Raw genomic sequence first — 20,431 nt, 5'->3', positions numbered from 1 at the left:
TGTAGATATTCTGCCTATAAGTCTTCACAGTTGTGCTGTCATCTTAGACCTCTGAGATAGAGTTCCTTGAGGACTTCAGCTGCTGACATGAACTTTCCTCATTGTTGACGACCAGCGTAATCCTGATTTCAAAACTTCTCTACACCTGTAGTGTTCATCTCCCAATTCTACAACACACCATTGTTGCCGCCATCAGCTTCTGTCATTTTTGAAAATGACTCAACTAAGAGCATCTTTTTCAGAATTACCTCTTTGAATTCACTTGACTTTTCCTTTCCACCCCTTGCTTGCTTTGTTCTCATTCTATGGTTTCCTGTACCCATTCTTTTTCAGCCCATCTCTTTTCCAGCTGCAGCCTAGAACCAACCAGCAGCCATTTGTTTTGTTCTACCACATGCCACTGAATTCCTTGCCTTCTAAACTTTTTTCCAGGACTATTGGTTGTCTGAGTCATCTCTACTGATTTTTACCAGATACTTCTGTTTAAAAATTCTTTATTCTCAGGGCGCCTGGGTGGCTCATTCGGTTGAGCGTCCGACTTCAACTTAGGTCATGATCTCACAGTTTGTGGGTTTGAGCCCTGCATCAGGCTCTGTGCTGACAGCTCAGAGCCTGGAGCCTGTTTCAGATTCTGTGTCTCCCTCTCTCTCTGCCCCTCCCCGCTCACGCGCTGTCTCCCTCTGTCTCAAAAATAAACAGAAAAAATTTAAAAATTCTTTATTCTCAGGGTGCCTAGGTGGCTCAGTTGGTTAAGCATCCTACTTCGGCTCACATCATGATCTGAGTTTGTGAGTTCGAACCCTGCATCGGGCTCTGTGCTGACCACTCAGAGCCTGGGCCCTGCTTCAGATTGTGTCTCCCTCCCCTGTTGGCTCGTGCATGTGCACGCTTGCTCACTCTGTCTCAAAAATAAATATAAAAAAAATTTAAAATTCTTTATTCTCTTAAGTCCCTCTTTTGTTTCTCATGGAGCAGTGCTTCTTGACCTTGGCTACACATCAGAATCCTGTTGAAGGCTCTTAAAATTCTCCATGTCCAGACTGCACCCAGCACCTGTGCTTTGGACTCTGGCTTCAGAATTTTAGTTACCCAGTTGATTGCAATAAACAAGATTGAGAACTACTACCATAGGGCTTTTTCAGAGAGCCTTTATGTTAATCAAGTTCCTTGTTTCACCTTCTGCTTACTTCTTACTGACTTGTTTTCACTTTACTCAAAATATTGAGGTGGAAATCTAGCAAGTCATGAAGGGTGATATTTCATGAAGAGCAATTGATAAAGGCTTCTGGGAATATGAAGGAATGGATTTCAGCTAGAGAAGCAAGAACACTTAGCTCCATTTCAAATGTTACTTCCTTCTCTATCATTTGGGAAGAAGCACATTTTAATGGAGGGAAGGATGTGAGCAGCAGTGTGGTTCCCCCCACCAAAGAAATATATTGTTGGTAATTCAGGCAGTAAAATAATCATGTAAGAATTTAAGAATGTTGATATATCATGGATTATTATTATTTTTTAAGAGAGTGAGTGCACGAGAGGGGTAGAGAGAATCCCAAGCAGGCTCCGCACTCAGCCATGAGCCCTACTCAGGGCTCCATCCCACAACCCTGTGATCATGACCTGAGCTGAAATCAAGAGTCGGACGCTTAACCAGCTGGGCCACCTAGGGTCCTCAGATCATGGATTGTTAATCTGTTTTTTTCTTTTTCAAGTATTTAAATTCCAGATAACATGGTATAATATTTCAGGTGTAAAATTTAGTGATTTATCACTTAAAATACCCAGTACTCATCACAAGTACCTTCCTTAATCCCCATCATCCATTTAACCCATCCCATACTCCAAACCTCTAGCAACCCTCAGTTCTCTATAGTTAAGAGTCTGTTTTTTTTTTTTTTTTAATTTTTTTTTTTCAACGTTTATTTATTTTTGGGACAGAGAGAGACAGAGCATGGACGGGGGAGGGGCAGAGAGAGAGGGAGACACAGAATCGGAAACAGGCTCCAGGCTCCGAGCCATCAGCCCAGAGCCTGACGCGGGGCTCGAACTCACGGACCGCGAGATCGTGACCTGGCTGAAGTCGGACACTTAACCGACTGCGCCACCCAGGCGCCCCAAGAGTCTGTTTTAACAACAGTGTTTTCTAAAGAAGTTAGTATCATGTAGAATTTTGATTAAGGAACTTGAAGACCAGGAATTCTGGAGGCTGTTGTAAGAAACCAGGAGTGATAAAAAGAAAGTGTAAACAAAAGCAGTAATGGGTGAAATTGAGTAAGAGAATTCACCTTCAAGATAACATGTGCTTTGATTTCATTTGCTGATTTGTATTTTTGATCTGATTTTTTAATGACCAAGTTGGTACTGATTTCAGAACTTGCCTTTATACCCATAACTTTCATCTTCAGTTTAGCAACACTGTGAATAAAGAATAGAAGGGTTAGGGTCAGCAGGAGTAGAGGAAGGGTCAGGGTCAAGGATGACTCCTAGATTTCTGTCTGGGGCACTAGGTGATAATGGTGCTATTCATTGGAGTAGAAAATAGGTGAATCAAGCTTTTGGGGTAGAAGAAGAGTTCACATTTTGAATGTGCTGGATTTGAGGAGCCCACATAACTTACAATAATGTTCACTACACAGCTGAAAATAATAGGTCTGTAGGAATTAAATGAGAACATAGCAAAAGAAAGGATCTGTACAAAGTCAATTGTGGTGATTTACTAACAAAACAATCCACCATTGACTTGTATATTAGTGGTAATTTACTAATGTAAAATTTAATACTGCTGTTTTGGATTCCTTGATTTTATGGTATTCCCATGCAAGTGCTATATGGCTTTTTCTCTCAAAAAGTGGTGGTTAGGATGGTAGTGTGGTGATGATAACCATTTCGGCATGACAGGATGCTGTTCCATGTGTTTATCAGGCAGACACTCAACCCTAACAGTGACTGAGGTATGCTCATTCTTTAGATAAAACTTAGACCCACAGAGGCTAAGCAGTTTGCCTAAAGTTAAACAGCTGTTATGTGGCAGCATCTGTGTTTGACTTTGGTCTGGTTCCACAGCTCTTGGCCTTTACCACAGCACTACAGTTAGCTTGAAAAACCAGTTTTTAAGAGGAGTCTTGTTTTGAGGACTTCAAGAATTGGGCCTTAGAAGAAAATTCCCAGCTAAAAGATACTGGGAGTGCTGGTGAGAGGGTGGTGCAAGTGATAACTGGAGAAATCTCCAGACAATTTAGGGATACAGGAGCATGGGTGGCTGAGGGTTGTGGGGAAAAATGTATCTAATTGAGAAGGGAAAGTTGAGCTCAAGGGGAATGTCTGGTTACATTTAGAAAGTATGGATTCTGGAGTTGATCTCATACAAAAAATCAATTAGTTGGGGGGTTTTATGTAGTCTTTTATTCCTTTGAAGTTGGAAAGGGTTAAAAATAATTTTTACAATTGCCCTAATAATTGATAACACTCCATTTTGCATGTTCAGGGATAAGCACAGTTGCCTATTGAAAAGAATACCATGCTTTTTTATACATCAGGTGACCTGTATTCATATCCTTTCCCCCAAGGCAGAGCATCTCAGAACAGTAGTCCTCAGGCCAGTACCGTTAGCATCACTTGAGCCTGTTGGAAGTGCAGGTTCTCAGCCCCCACTAGACCTTTATGGAGCAGAAAACTTGGGGAGGAGGGGAGGGAGGCCAATACCTGTTTCAACGAGTCTTCCAGCTGATTATGATGGACATTGAAGTTTAGGGATCTCTACTGTCTCAGGAAGTTTATTTTCAGAAGAGGATGCATCACATAGTTGTCATCAGATAGAAATAGTATACATGAAAATAATGGTGAATCTTAAAGCAGTACACAAATCATAGTTGCTGTTGTTGTATTAAGAGACCTAGTAGGCATTTTTCACAGGTCCAACTTACCAGATTTATGTAGGACTTGTGCATATAAATGCATACTCCTTTCCTCTCCTAGTTCTCGTTTCTCTTCCACCACTATCACACTGCCAAGGGATTTGTGAAAAAACAGATTATGGACAACTTAGGAATTCCAAAGTAGAAGGTTAGGGGAAAAAAAAAAACACAGAAAGAGCTTAGAGCAGTCGATGCACTGGTAAGGATTGTTTCTAATACCACCTATTTAGTAGGTCTGAAAATAACCTACTAAAACGGGACCATCGATGAAATGCAGAAGGGAATTAGGTAAATTCCTGGGTTTGGGTTCAGAAAACCAGCCTCACAAATACTGGAGGGAGACTCCGTTTAGAGTCCATGAATATATAGCTGAAAATACATCTGTGCAGCTACCTGAAAATACTTGGCGTCTTCTGTGTGAATAGCACCACTGCTTCTGTAGCAGGAGTTACTCCTTTTTGTGTTAATGGTGAGCATCTTACCCATATGGCAGATTCATTGATAATTTCATTCAACAAATATTGATTGCCTTGGAAGTCTAGGAATAAACCATATAAAACCCATTGCCCTGATGGAACTTGCTTTCTAGCATGTAATAGCAGGATAAATGTAATATGTTAAATAGTTTTAATTGCTGTGGAGAACAGACAGAAAACAGGATGGGAACTGTCAGAAGCAGAGTTGCAGTTTTAAATGGAGTAGGCTTTGAGGCGCCTGGGTGGCTCAGTCCATTGAGCGTCCAATTCTTGATACTGGCTTAGGTCATGATCCCAGGATCATGGGATTGAGCCCCACGTCAGAGTGTGTGCTGAGTGTGGAGTCTGCTTAAGATGGTCTCTCTCACCCTCTGCCACTCTCCCCCTGTTCACACTTGTGCTCTCTCAAAACTAAAAAAATAATAGTAATAAAAAATAAAACTGGAGGAGACTTCACAAAGAAGATCAAAAACTGAACCAAAGACCCGGAGGGAATGTGTGCCATGCACTAAAACACATGCACGGAAAGGGCAGCACGTGCAGAGGAGAGCCACCAGCTTAGTAAGGGGGCCTGTCATCTGAAGAATGTTTAACCTCACAGTTTGAAGACCGGGTTAACTGCCATTAAAAAGCTTGAATGGAGGTTGTCTTTGCGATAACATGAGGTAAAAGTCTGTGAGAGAATGACAGCTGTAAGGAAAGTGTTGCCACCGGGAAACAACCTTCCTGTCCTTGGTCCTGTCCTAGACAGATTATGGCAGCGGAGAGTTTCTCTTCCCTAAAGGAATTGGTGGTTGTTTAGATATCATTTTAATGGTGGTGGTGAGGGAATCCATGTTTTGAAAGAACTCTGGGATTTGTACCCTTGAAGTCCCTTACTATCCTGAAAGCCAAATTCTGGGATTAAAAACCAACAATGTTATTTCATGCATAGTAGCCATCTTGTGGAAAAACAAATAACTGCAAGGTATAAACCACAAAAATTCAAGTATTTACTGAGCACAATTGTATGCCAGAGAGATGGTAGTTCAACAAGTTTTGGGTTCATTTTCTTTACCATAGCAGAATGTTTGCTTTGAAGATTGACTTCCTTTCCAGAAATATTTTTCATTTTCATTTTGAAACTTCATTTCTCTGCTGTAGGCTCCTGGCTTATCAAGAGTAAATAACTTGGTATCCTTAAGATTCATGTTTTAGAAACCTAGAATATGAAAGGGTAGTAGCTCATTCTCTGGTATCCTGATAGTATTGTAGAAAAAAAAATGTTTTGGTTTTTAGAAATGGTCTTTCTCAATTTCGGTGTCAACATTAGTATATCACCTGTCTTCTCAAAAGTTTCCTGAGATATTGTATCTGCAGCAAAGGAACGAGTATTTGTTTTCCAATCCATCATGGATTATTTTGTAAAATAAAACCCATGTGTTTTATTTCCTCTGAAAATGCATAACAGAAGTAATTTGGATTGATGAAGGGATGGATGGATATGTGAAAGAAACACTAGAGTAAAATGTCATCTGTAGAATCTAGGCTGGGAGGTATATGTCAGAACAAAGGCAGTTGTTAGGAGTTTTAGCTTCTGATCTCTTCACATTTGATAAAGGAATGAAGATTCGTTAAACGAGTGATTTTTCAGACCACCAAAAGCTTTTTTTTTTTTTTTTCAATTTTTACGTTTGGACACTTCCATAGCAAAATGTTGATTAAAACTCTGCTTTTGGATGTCATGGCATTGTCACATCACTGCAAGTTTCTAAAACGTCTCTGTACTCTGTCCTTGATGGACAGATGATGATAATTTGAGAGTTGGCGTTGGTCCATGGATCACACTTCCCATAACACTGATGAAACTGACACATTACTATATAATAAAAGAAAGCGTATTGAAGAAGGCCGTTACCCCTATTCCACCAGCGAGGAAACTGACCCAGAACGTTGCATGTTCTCAGCTTGTGTCACACCTGGAACACCCAGGGCTGATTCCCTTTTTGTTACATTATTTTCCAGCCGACAAAAGGAGAGTGACACAGAAATGGAGGATGAGGTGAACAGAATTAGAGAATTGATGCTGGACTATTGTAGAAGAAGAGGACTGAGCACGTTCTTTGTTCCATACAATAAAGGATTTATTGAACGTTAGATACTATGAGACTCCAAAAGTAATCCACTGTTCAGTATTTTTTTTTTCTGTATCATAATCATGAGGGGGGGGGATATCTTTGTAAAACAGAACAAAGTAGCTCAACCCAGAAACTTAACAGTTTCTATGGTACCATGAAACATTGAAACAAGAGCGAGGAGATGGGTGCAGAGAGGGTGGCATCTTCTTTCACTCTATGTGTTTGTATAGAAAAATACTGTAGAAATTCACATTTTCTATGTCATGGCTTGCTTTTCCACTGTGAACATGAGTTTTTTTTCCTTTGAACCCTAAACCATCCCAGTCTGGAGATTGGAATCCCAGCTAGTACCCAGTGATTTTGGTTCCGTGTGTATGGAACTTAAAGTGAGTGGGTTGGTGACTTTTTTCAGCTTCAGCCTCTCTAGTTACAGGGTTAAGGAAAGTTTGCCATTGGTTTAAGGAAGTTTAAAGGACATTCTTAAGCTGAAAAATACTTGTAAAGAAAACTGAAGGATCTGCTATTGGTTGATATTACAAGAAAAACTTTATAAAAACTTTGTAATGTTGACAATAGAAATAGCATGTATATGTTTTTCCAAAAAGCTTCGTATTTTTCCAATCACCTTTATGTTTATCTGGTTATAAGTTCCCCTCAATCGAACTATAGGACAATGCAAGAAGACTTTAGTAGTTTAGGGGGTTCAGATTTGCTCTAAGGGCTTAGGTGAGTTATAACAAAAGGGTCATTTGAGAATACCTGCTTTCTAGTTTAAGGATAGAGGTTTAAAGGTATCACCCAATTTTTCAAATAAGAGATGGTTTGCTATCATTGTTAAGTTATATTTTCACATTTGATAAGGGAATGGGATTGGTTAAATTAGTGGTTTCCAAACTGTTGGAATTCAAACAAAAGAAAACCCCCTGAGGTCAACTACAGCTTTTTTATTATTTTTGTCAAGAAGGATCATTAACCACAACAAAAAATTGATTCACAATTTACTGTTAATAACATTGTATTACAAGTAAGTGACTTGTTGTACCTATGATTTCTATCAAAATATTGGAGTGAATGTAGCTTTACTAAAATTACTTTGCAATCTACATTTCTTTACATTGAATTAGGGAAAACTACATTCCAGGGTGGTCATAAAACCATCTTTTGGATTCAGTAACTTTCCCAAATTCCTTGCTACTATGAGGACTCATGATTTCCTTTAAAATTTGAGTGTTGAATGATACCAGATCCTACAGAGGCTTTAAAGGTACAGCTCTAATGAAGTTCATAGTCTAAGCAGGGGAAAGATACAGGGATTGCTGTACAGAATTTGCTGCAGCATGAGAACAGGTTAGGTTCCGTTCCTTAAGAGAGGATGGGGAAGCCCTAAGAAGGCTCACAATGAAGAGGCGGTATCAAGGCCGTGGGAAGCTTCACAAAGGAGGTGGACAGTAACAGGAGAAAATTCCGTACCTCCCAATTCTCTTCATCCACCCAATTCTGTAGCTCAGTTTCATAAACCATAAGTTGATCCCCAAATTTTATTATAGGGTGGGGGATGAGGAGGGAGCTCAAGTGAGACCCTCAGAGCTTCAACTTTGACCCTTCGGCAGTCTGGATGTGTGACCTGGGGCATGTTTCTTTACCCCTCTGCTTTATTTTTTTTTCTTTTTCTTTTTTACACCTTTAAAGTAGAGGCTAGCATGTTCTTTGTATTGTGAAGGTTAGTATATCTAAAACCCTAGAATGTGTTCTAGCTATTTTCAAAATGCTTTTTTAATCATGTGACTCCCAGACTTAAATGTTTGGAAGGCGTTCTGTGTTCTCTTGGGATAAAGGCCAGGTACCTTCCAGGGCTTAGGAAGCCTGTCCCTCCTCTCTAGCCTCTTCTCATTCACTAGATGCCCTGTCCCTTCACTGATTCTAAGGAGCCTTTTCAAACCCACTTAGATCAGTTGTGTTCCCCTGTCTACTATCCCTTGGTCTCCCCTCTTTCCAAACAAATTCCTCTCCATTTTCATATCTCCAATCACCACCTCAGGGAATCTTCTGTGACCTCAAATAGGTTCAGAACCTTGTTATAAACTCTCATCGCTCCAGAAATTCCCAGTATTTTCACCTAGCTGCCATCATTTTGTTTGGTTTTCTCTAGTGTAAGCTCTGTGAAGGCAGCAGACTCTTGGCTTTTTCTCAGTAGTACATTCCCAACATTGAGCACATTGCCCAGTAGATAGTATGTTTTGATAAAATATGGGAGAAATGGGTGAGGTATGGGGGAGGGAACTTGTAGAGGACTGTTCTAAACAAGCGTTCCCTTTATTAGAAAAGAAAATACATTCTTCCGACAGGTAGAGAAGAGAAGACTGTAAAGGAAGCTTGTGGGATACCCAGATGGATGAAGAGACTGGCACAGTACAGCCAGTAGGGAACCTATTGACTGGCTCTGGGCATGTGAAGTGACCTGATAGATGCTGGCGTTGATACTGGAAAACTAGAAGTTGATGTATAGTGGGACGAAATTCATCACTGTTAAGCTACATGAATTGATAACACCTGAAAAATAGGTTTTAAAACCAGTCACCGTTTCTCTGTGCACAGCCTCCATTATGGGAATTAGAAGTAGTTTCCATTAAGGAGAAAAGGGCGTCTCTTATAAGTGGGGCTCTTGTACTTTCTCCATGTTTTTCCTGGCTGGACACCTGCTGGCAGCTTTCCCAGGAACCATCTCATAGATAGCCACAATGATTTGGCACGCACATAATGTTTTTCTTGTCATTATACAATCCTTCTGAATCAGAGAAGCGATGCATGGATCAGATCAAAAGCAATGGCTGAACAATAAGTGCTTCTGTGGAAACATGTATTTGAAGTTTTATTTGGACAGCTGAGCAGACTTACCTTTTGCAGATAGAGCTTACTATTGTAGTCATCACATTTCAATTGTTATTCTCCATGACATGAAGGTATTCAGTGACTTCTTTGGTATATAAACTGAGCAGCTGAATGGAAAGGGTGGCCGTTGGTGGTGCTCAGCAGGCCCCCATACGTGGTATAACTTGTTAAAATGTGGAGAAGACGTGACTACACGGTATGTTCTGGTTTGATATGAGATACCTGACTTCCACACTGAGTTGGTAGGGTGTGTTCAGTGGCATTTTCACATAAAGGTCACTGATTGGTAATTCCCATAGTGTTGACCAGCACCCATCAGAATATATATGCCTATCAGGGGTGAACCCTTGATAGGAGTGGGGAAGTGAGAAGAGTAAGTAAAGGAATGTTGCTTTTGGATTCCATTGGTCTCTTCTCTCAATATGTGGCCTTAGGCCAGTCACTTAACTTCACAGTCTAGAACGCTTAATCTGTAAAAGAGAAAGATAATAAAGGCCCAGGGAGGGTGATTGTGGGGACAAAAGAAGATAATATGTAAAGAGCTCTAGGGAGACAGAATATCTGCTCATCAGTGGGTTTGCTGATATACCAAGTTCCCATCACTGCTTTAGCACCAATAATGACACACTATTCAATGTACCCCAGGCATAATTTTATGGAGGATCCTGGGGCTCTGACCAGAAAGCTGGCGTGTGTGCACCCAAGGCTTGGAGGCCAGTTCCTAGAACCAGCCTCTTCATGTGGCCACCCTTTACCTGCCTTTAACTTGACAATTGTTACTGTGAAAGGTTAGAAGATTAAGATAGTTTATATCTAATGGGACTAAATCCATCATTGTTCCATAATTTATAACATCTGAAAAATCTTTAAAAACTATCTGTGATTACAGTAGATTGTCATTCAGACTTCTTAATTTTTTTTTTTTTTTTTTGAGATAGCGCGTGCACACAAGCACCTGTGTGAGCAGGGGTGGGGCAGAGAGAAAGGGAGACACAGAATTTGAAGTGGGCTCCAGGCTCGGAGAGCTGTCAGCACAGGGCTCAAACTCGTGAACTGTGAGATCATGACCTGAGCCAAAGTCAGATACTTAACTGACTGAGCCACCCATGTGCCCCTAAAGTTTATTTTGAGAGAATGCATGCGCACGCCAACAGGGCAGGGGGTGGAGAGTGAGAATCCCAGGCAGGCTCTACGGTCAGCCTGGAGCCCAACACAGGGCTCAAACTCATGAACTGTGAGATCATGACCTGAGCCAGAGTCAAGAGTCAGATGCTCAGCTGACTGAGCCACCCAGGTGCCCCTAGACATTGTTTTTAAACAGTGTTTTTAAAGTTTTTTTTTCTAATGTTTGTTTATTTTTGAGAGAGAGACAGAATGCAAGTGAGTTGGGGCAAAGAGAGAGAGGGAGGCACAGAATCCGAAGCAAGCTCCAGGCTCCAAGCTGTCAGCACAGAGCCCGACACGGGGCTCGAACTCACAAGCTGTACGATCATGACCTGAGCTGAAGTCGGATGCTTAACAGGTGCCCCTAAACAATGTTTTAAACATTTTAAACAGAGATGTTTTTCTGTCCCATTCATGTGGACAAGCTCCATATTTTAAGTTAAGCATATAACTGAAAATTACTAAACCTTAGTGGTTATTTAAGTTATGCAAGTGCATGGATGGGGAAATAATCATCCAAACCATCCTCATTTATTCATTTCATGGATATTTTCTAAGTGCATGCTCTGTACTTGGCCTGGTGGTAGGTGCTACAGATACAGCACTGAACGACACCATCTTTGGCTTTGGAACTTACTATTTACTGAGTTAAAGAATAAGATGACAATATAACCTTCACTGAATTATCACAGTGACAAAGCGCTAAGTACCGTAAAGGAAAAAGGTGCTAGGATTACATGCAAACACCGCCAGATCGGGCTGATTCAAGGCGATTGGGGAAGGAATCAGTAAAGAAGGGTTAATTGTGCCAATATCCTGTTGTCTTGATGATTACATCTTTGTAGTAGAGGCTAAAGTCTGGGATTGTGGTGCCTCCCACTTTGGTCGTCGTCTTCAATATTACTTTGGCTATTCGGGGTCTTTGATGGACAGGAAACCCATCAAGACCCTAGAGGAGAAAGGAAAAAACCTCTCTGACCTCAGCCACAGCAACTTCTTACTTGACACATCTCCAAAGCCAAGGGAATTAAAAGCAAAAGTGAACTATTGGGACATCACAAAGATAAAAAGCTTCTGCACTGCAAAGGAAACAATCAACAAAACTAAAAGGCAACCAATGGAATGGGAAAAGATATTTGCAAATGACATATCAAAGGGCTAGTATCCAAAATCTATAAAGAGCTCACCAAACTCCACACCCAAAAAACAAATAATCAAGTGAAGGAATGGGCAGCAAACATGAATAGACACTTCTCTAAAGAAGGCATCCAGATGGCCAACAGGCACGTGAAAAGATGCTCAACGTCGCTCCTCATCAGGGAAATACAACTCAAAACCACACTCATATACCACCTCACGCCAGTGAGAGTGGCTAAAATGAACAAATCAGGAGACTATAGATGCTGGAGAGGATGTGGAGAAACAGGAACCCTCTTGCACTGTTGGTGGGAATCCAAACTGGTGCAGCCGCTCTGGAAAGCAGTGTGGAGGTTCCTCAAAAAATTAAAAATAGACCTACCCTATGACCCAGCAGTAGCACTGCTAGGAATTTACCCAAGGGATCGAGGAGTGCTGATGCATTGGGGCACTTGTACCCCAATGTTTATAGCAGCACTTTCAACAATAGCCAAATTATGGAAAGAGCCTAACTGTCCATCAACTGATGAATGGATAAAGAAATTGTGGTTTATACACACAATGGAATACTACGTGGCAATGAGAAAGAATGAAATCTTGCCATTTGCAGCAACATGGATGGAACTGGAGAGTGTGATGCTAAGTGAAATAAGTCATACAGAGAAGGACAGATACCATATGTTTTCACTCTTATGTGGATGCTGAGAAACTGAACAGAAGACCATGGGGGAGGGGAAGGGGGAAAAAAGGGAGGGAGCCAAACCATAAGAGACTCTTAAAATCTGAGAATAAACTGAGGGTTGATGGGGAATGGGAGGGTGGGAAGGGTGGGTGATGGGCATTGAGGAGGGCATCTGTTGGGATGAGAACTGGGTGTTGTATGGAAACCAATTTGACAATAAATTTCATATTAAAAAAAGGGTTAATGGAGTGGGGATCTGAAGCATTACTAAGAGATAATTAGATGATGGTCAGATGGACAGTGTGAAGTTTTGGAGAGACCAGCGGGACTGGAGCATGGAGACTGAGCGAGCGAGCTAGAGAGAGACAGAGAATATGCCTTGTAATGAAGCCAGAGTGGTAGTTTGGAGCCAGTGAAGAATTTGTAAGCTGGAGGAGGATTGAAATAACAGAGAAAAAAAAATACTAGTTTGATGCCAGTGAAGGGAATAAGTCGGGAAAATGAGAATCATTTGGGTGGCTTTCAGGAAAACGGAGGTAGGAAAGCCAGTTCCAGGCACTCTGGGGTGCCTGGGTGGCTCAGGGAAGCGTCTGACTCTTGATTTCAGGTCAGGCCATGATTTCACGGTTGTGAGATCGAGCCTTGTGTTGGACTCTAGACTGAATGTGGGGTCTGCTTGGGATTCTCCTCCTTCTGCTCCTCCCCCACTTGTGCTCACTTGTGTGCTTTCAAAAAAAACAAAAAGAACTTGCTTTTAGCTAGTTGAGACAGAGTGAGGTGCATAAACAACTTTTGTGGGCACAGGAAGAAGAAAAGAAGGATTTGAGAGGAATTTAGGGGGTGGGATCAGCAGGGTTTAGTGACAAGTTGTAGGGAAATAAACATGGAAGAGATGGAGGTTTTGAGAATGGTTTCCAGGTCTCAAGGCAGGAAGTAGGTATCTGATGTTCACTGAAGCAGATAGAGCAAACAATAGGGAAAGTTATGCATTCTGTTTGAGACTTGTCCCACTGGCACCCTAGACTTCATGTGTAAGGAGAGCTTTTGGTTGGTATTAGCTATGTCCGAAGCTTGAGTGATATTTAAAGAGTTTGGTGGATCCCGTTTTGTGATGGTGTCAGAATTGGGAGCATGTGCAAAGTGGACTACCCCAGACCTAACTGATACTGGTCAGCATGGGATCCCAAAGGAGGACACAGAAGGGAAAAGCAGCCATGGTATCATGGTAGGTCTTCCTTTCCATATGCCTGGGATCAGGGGAGGGCTGTCCCTTCCCCCTGCTTTCAGATCACGGCTTTTCCTTCCTCATGCAAAATCTCTCTTGCCTTCTGGAATGCATTCCTTTCCACTATACCACAAATCTTTCAGCTTTTTAGTGTTTATCCATTTCATGGCTCCTCTCACACAGACATCCATATCTCAGGAAATCTGTGAGCTGGATACCTATGTAATCCTCTTCTTTAGCTTTAGAGTGTTCAATGTCCGTAGATAGTACTTTTTTCAACAAATCTTTATTGAGCTCCTATTATAGGACAGGCTCTGTATCAGGCCCTGGATTCACCAGCAAACAAAACCAAGTGTCTATGTACTAAGAAGAAAACTAGAGCAAGATATGAGGGTGAGAATGACAAATTAAAAGGGGGCCGAGGGGGCACTTCTTCTCAGAAAGTGATATAACGGAGACCCAAATGAAGTTAATATAGTAACCCATGTGGGTATATTTGCTGTCTAACAAATCATCTTAAAATTTAGCAGCTTAAAGTGATAAATGTGTACATATCATTTCACAATACCCCAGTGTAAGGAATCAGGGTGTAGCTTAGCTGATGTTTCTGTCTGGGGTCTCTCGTGAAGTTGCAATCCAGCTGTCGGCTGAGACAGCCATTATCTCATGGCTCAATTGGGACTAAAGAATTTGCTGTCCAGAACACTTGTGTGGTTCTTGGTGACCTAGTTCACTGAGGGCCTCCTTTCTTTGCCTCCTAGCAGCTTGCTTCCCCAGCGCAAATGTTGGGAGAGAGGGACAGTATGCCATGGTCTTCTGTCACCAGATCTCAGAAGTGACAGACCATCATTATTTTCTGTCATCCATACCTTAAACTGCCTCTTTATTGACTTGTTTGTCTCCCTCATTGCCTAACTGCAATTTCCCAGTCCAGCTTCTCCCTCTTTTCTCGTTTCCCTTTTTATTCATGCTTCCTAAAAGGAGAGTTTATATTTGCTGTCTTAAGTTTTACAACTTGTCCCCCCTTTCTCTCCTACACATTGGCTCCCTCTCTCTTCCACACCATGAACTCTTCTCTGTCAAAGGTGACCTCTGGTGATAAAGACTCTTTTTAATTAAAAAATGTAGTCTAAATTTAGTTGACTTCTCTTGTGGCATTTAATTCTTTTTCTCTTGAGATGATCTCCCCTCTGGATAGCAAATAGATCATATCTTGCCTTTTCCTTCTCTGACGCTACCCCCTTTCTTGGATCCAGTTCTTTTCCCAACTGTTTAAATGTAGGTATTTAAGAGTTTTTTCTTCACTTTTTGTTTTTAGTTTACTTTGTCTTCAAAGCTGACTTCTGCCAAAACTAAAATAATCCATGACCCCTCCTAACACCACTGCCATATACAAACACTACACACACACACACACACACACACACACACACACGTTGTTCCATATGTATTCTTTCACTCTTTATTTTTGGTTAATGGAATCCAGGCACCCTCTAGAACTTTTCCTGCCTTTCCAAATTCTGTAATTCGTAACACATGTTAATTGTGTCTTTTAACTCCTTCTTGCCTCTCCCTAGTTCTCTAGTTAATGACCTTTGCCCTAGATCAAGCCCTTCCTGTTTTCACCTGGTCTACTGTACTTGTATGGTAACTGATTACCTGATCTCTGTTCTGTTCCATCGTCATGTCTTTGATGCTGCTACCAGTTGTTAGCGTAACTCCTGCTTGTCAACATTTCAATACCTGGGTCGCCCGGCCATCATTGGCTCTCTGTCCTCAGAGCCCAGATCCCTTGCTTGGCGCACAGCGCATTTTGCCATCTGGTCTCTGTTGGTCTGCTTGGCACAACTTTGGCTCCCCTTACCCTTACATTTATTTAATGCTTCTGCAGTATGAAAATTCTGACGTTACCCTCAGAAGACCATGGTGTCTTACGCCTTTATGCTTTCATTTCTTTTGTTTTCCTGAAATGTATTTTATTCTCCCTTTTCTCCTTTAACCCACAGGTCAAATTACAGGTTCCTGTCTTTGTTTTGTGCCTTCTTTGTCCTCAACCTTGTCCCCAGACAATGGAGTTCCTTTCCTTTTCTCCCCCCTACCTCCTGCCCCCTTGCATAGGCTGCAGTTCTTGCTTTTATTTGATTATTTATCCTGTCTCTCTCTGGTTGTATGAGCTTTGAGGGCAGGGTCTCTGGCCCATTCACTCTTGTGTCCCCTCAGTACTTAGCAAAATGCCTCACAGGTGGTTATCTAGTAAATATGTATAAATAACACGTATTTTGACTGAGTTAGTATGGCTTCACCTATGGTTTTATAGGGTAGTTAAGACTCCAGAGACTCCTTATTATCCTTGCTTCAAAAACATTGTCGTGTTCCTTGGTAGAATTTAGCACTGTGTTAGGCAGGAGAAGTTGAGAAAACATAAAATGCCTGCCAACTTAAAGTATCAAATACCAAGTAATTAAAAGCTCTTCTGAAGCCAGTCCTAAGGTATTTATTTTGCACATTAAAAATATCTTGCTGTTTCCAGCTATACACACAGCTACCAAATTTTTAAAAGTTGTTTGTCTCAACTCCAAATAATCTCCCATAGAAATAATGTTACTTACAGCATTTCAGTATTTCTAGATCAGGGTGCAGTCTGGAGACAGAAAGCGCACAATTGAGCAGGGACAATTAAATCAATGAGAGATTGGTTACCATGGGTAAGGAAAGCTGAAAAATATGGGGGCACAGCACCTGGGGAAGGAACAAATCTGGGAAGGGTTCCACTCCCTGCCTCTCAAAGGCTGGGATCCGGTCCTCGTTGGAGATGATGGGGCATGTCCTACTGCATGGCAGAGACATTTCACTGAAGCACCACACTAGTGGGACTCGGGTGGGAGGGGGTCTGCCTTCTGAGGTGCTGCACTGCAGAACTCACTGGAAATCTGCCAGTGGGGGTGGTGCACTGGGAAGTCACACTCAGGCCTGGGGAGAAGCTGTCCAGGGGTTGGTACCACATGCCTCCAGGTATGAGAAGAGAACCAGAAGGAAGAGCCCTCTTCCTCCAGTGTCCCTCCAACACCCTGTAAGGTGGTGCTAGCTGACACAGGCAGGGTACTGGAAGGGTAGCACAGAAAAGCAATAAATTGACTACTTTGACCACTGAGCTTATCTATGTCCCCATTTAACAATATACCTGTATCACAGGAGTTAGAAAAAATACATAAATGTAATTTATCTTGAATTCTAGTGCCTAGTGAGAGTTGTGCAGTTAGATGATTAGAAAGGAGATGAAGGCACTCCCATGTGTATCGAAGTTGTTAATGGTATTCTTGGACAAGGTACATCATTAAATGTCTTCATTTTCATTGATCTGCGTAAAATAAAGGCATTATTGTTACATCTGTCACTTAAGAATTAGTTGCAGCTTAGAAACCTAGAAAATAAGAGTATTTTATGTAATAACTGAGCCAAAGCTGGTAAAGAGGAAGTGTTGTGTGTAGGTCTTAAATGTTTACCTAATACAGAGTTTACAACCCCTATTTCAGTACATTAGTCGACCAAAATGTTTGAAGAATCAGGAATCTTCTGGCCAGTGAGCAAAGATAGGAATACATATTTTGTGTGAATGACTTTAAAAGGAGAAAAATAAAATGTTGGAGAAAGGTTTGGAGTTAGGTGACAGTCAATGGAACTACTGAGGTCAGTTTATATGGAATGTGTGTCCTGCTTACTGACATGCAGACAGACAAGAGCCTATCTAGTCTAAGTAGTGGGCTCATAACTTGGGGTGCCAGTTCTTTGGGTAAAAGTTAACAGGGATTTTTGTTTCATAAGCTTCACAGATGAAACTCTTGGGACTGCACTGTATAATCCTACATGCTCTTTGGGAAGAATTTGTCATTATAGGAAAAGAAGGAATAAAATCAGTCTTATCTGATTCATAGTGGATTCTTAGGACTATTGACAAGAAAATCGGTATTTGAATCTTGACTGATGATTTGCTCATTTTGGGGTCTGTAACTTAGAAGAAAGGAGATGCTTAAGGCCAAGTGTGAGTTGTTGCACAGTAAGACCTTATTATCCATTTCTTCCTGTTTCATGAACATTCCTCTTCTTTTCTCTCTCTCCCTCTGTATCTCTCCCACTCTCCCCCTCCCCCTCCCCCTCATTGTCTTTGTATTTTATTTCTTAACCTGGTATTAGCAGACTGCTAGATGCTTCTTAGAGAATTTGCTTTTCTGTCATGCATTTTTACCAGCTATGAGACATGTGGGAGAAGTTGGTGGACTAGTCAAGTCAGGGTTGTGGAAGGTTATACCCTAACCCCCAGCTGTGGGGCAGTTTTGTTTAACAGTTATACATGCTAAGTATTGATTTGGATACTAGACTTACCACACTATTGGACTTAAGATCCTGACTCAAATAATTGGAACTCCTCTCCCCGCTAAAAACCTAGCCTAAACCCTTAAGTACAGATAAAAACGCTGAGTTGATGTCTCCAGTTACCTACTTAACTCTGAAAAAATTCAGTTGCAGAGATGCCTAGGACCTTCTGGTAGAGGTGCATGTAGTTTGGGTTGGCTCATGTTATAGATTTCTCACCATTCATTACTGCCTCTTGTAAATGTTTCATCATTTTAGAAGATTTAGGTCCTCCATTATGTTATTAGTTACCATGTGCTAGAAAACATTTTTAATCATTGTAGAATATTTGTCCTCATTCTGAATAGATGGCTAAAAGCAAGTGTTTTTGCCCAGTTGTAAATGGTTTTTTGGTTTGTTTTCTTTGTGTCTTCTAGGTTTTTCTGAAGAGTGACCGAGTGGCAAGAATGGTTCAGAGTGGAGGATGTTCTGCTAATGACTTCAGAGAGGTGTTTAAGAAAAACATAGAAAAACGTGTGCGGAGTCTGCCAGAAATTGATGGCTTGAGCAAAGAGACAGTGCTCAGTTCATGGATAGCCAAATATGATGCCATTTACAGAGGTGAAGAGGACTTATGCAAACAGTCCAACAGAATGGCCCTAAGTGCTGTGTCTGAACTGATTCTGAGCAAGGAACAACTCTATGAGATGTTCCAGCAGATTCTGGGTATTAAAAAACTAGAACACCAACTCCTTTATAATGCATGTCAGGTAAGTGGTCCATATTTCCTATTGCCCCGTCTCAGAAGGCACATCAAATGTTTAAAAACCTGTGAAAATGTATGTTTTATAATCAGTTGGCTGAAGAGTTGAGTGGAAATGAATTTTAGTAAATTGAGTAGTGGTATTTGAAAGAAACTTTGAAAGATGCATTTGATGGAGAACCTTTTATCCCGTGAGTAGTTGTTCCCATGCATCCTATTTGAGGACATCAGATTTTCACCTATTGGGTATATATAGGGCATGCCCCAAGTACAAAAGTGAAAATAATCTGTTATCTGAAGAAGTTGGGCGATTTAAAATAAACAGGTATTCCTGAGTGCAAAATAATTTTTTCATAAAGATATGCTGGTCTTTTGAGTTTTATGGAAGTAATTGAAATTTCAAACTTTTTTCTTTAACCCATCCAGATAGAAATGAAGATATTGCTGAACTATGTAATTAAGAGATGACCAAATTAAAAGTATTTTTTCTCTTCAGATGTTATTTGTAACCATACATAGGAAAAATGGAATAAAATATATACCGCACCTTTCATCTTTGGACCCTGTGATTTGTCTAATAATGTAGTCATTTCATATGTGCATTTTGTTTGCTTGTTTTAGTGGTATAAATTATTTAACTATGCTTTAAAATACAATTCACGTTGACAAAATTCAGCATTTTGAAATTCATGCATTCATGAAGAGTTGTACTGCTATAATCATATATTCACGTTTTTCATCTTTTCACAAATCTCAGTTTCTGTGTTCTGTGTGTATCATTTGCATTACGAACTTGTGGATCAATTCAAATGAATAAATTGACAGTTAATAGTAAAGCAATGTAGCATCTTAACTATGAACAATTTATGCATTCATAATTGTTTTTCACTGTTATCAAACCGGATGGTTATTTGATAATAGTGGAGGATGACAGTAAAACCAAAATCTGTTTTAAAAGATCTTTGTATTTTTAATGAAACAGTAGCCCACTTGTACAGTTAAATTGATGAGCGTGACTTAATGAAATCCATAATCACATATTTGGTAGATATTTATTGAGTTAGGTATGGGAGAAACCAAGCTGAGCAAAACAAAGTATTCTCCATATCTCCATATGTTGAAGTCTAATAGAGCAGATAGACCTCTAAAATGAATTATTACAAATGCATTGGAATTTATACTGGTGTTAGAGGGTCATAAAATTTCTGTGAACCTATCAGTTTATTTTTTTAAATGATAACAGTGTTGTATCTTTTTATGTAAGTAATTCCTTTATATAAAAATCCCTCTATTTTTGATAATTTTCTTATTTTGAAGTCTGCTTTGTCTTAAACTAATATGACTACTCCAGCTTTCTTTTGATTAGAGTTAGCCTGGTGTCTTTCTCTGTTTACTGCTAACCAATCTGATTCCTTATGCTTAAAGTGGGGTTTTTTTGTAGACAGCATAAAATTGCCTCTTGGCTTTTTCTCTTTTAATCCAGTCAGACATTGTCTTTCAATGGATGTGTTTAGACTGTTCATGTTTCAAGTGATATCGTTTGTTTTCCATTCTGTTCCTTTGATCTATAGGTCTATTTTTGTGCCAGTACCATACTGTCTTGATGACTACAATTTTGTAATATAGCATGAAATCCACTTTTTTTCTTTTTCAGGATTGCTTTGGTCATTCGTGGTCTTCTGTGGTCTCGTACAAATTTTAGGCTTGTTCTAGC

The 20,431-nt window shown here is 40.5% G+C and overlaps 1 protein-coding gene across 13 annotated transcripts in view; it reads left to right on the top strand.

The window, feature by feature from the left end:
• CADPS2 (calcium dependent secretion activator 2) overlaps window positions 1–20,431 on the top strand; it is a 545,419-nt gene that overhangs the window by 178,522 nt on the left and 346,466 nt on the right. For all 13 annotated transcript variants that reach the window (XM_047095962.1, XM_047095960.1, XM_047095958.1 and 10 more), the window contains exon 3: window positions 18,392–18,724. In XM_047095962.1, coding sequence (XP_046951918.1) covers window positions 18,392–18,724 — 333 coding nt within the window. The remainder of the gene's footprint in view (window positions 1–18,391; window positions 18,725–20,431) is intronic.

This window comes from Lynx rufus, unplaced genomic scaffold, assembly GCF_022079265.1.
Source record: "Lynx rufus isolate CCGP_SWC_20201006 ecotype Redwood Valley unplaced genomic scaffold, mLynRuf1.p SCAF_4, whole genome shotgun sequence".
In the NCBI taxonomy this organism is placed as follows: Eukaryota; Metazoa; Chordata; class Mammalia; order Carnivora; family Felidae; genus Lynx; species Lynx rufus.
The sequence above is the reverse complement of the archived record's forward strand: the minus strand, read 5'-3'. Positions and strand labels throughout refer to the sequence as shown.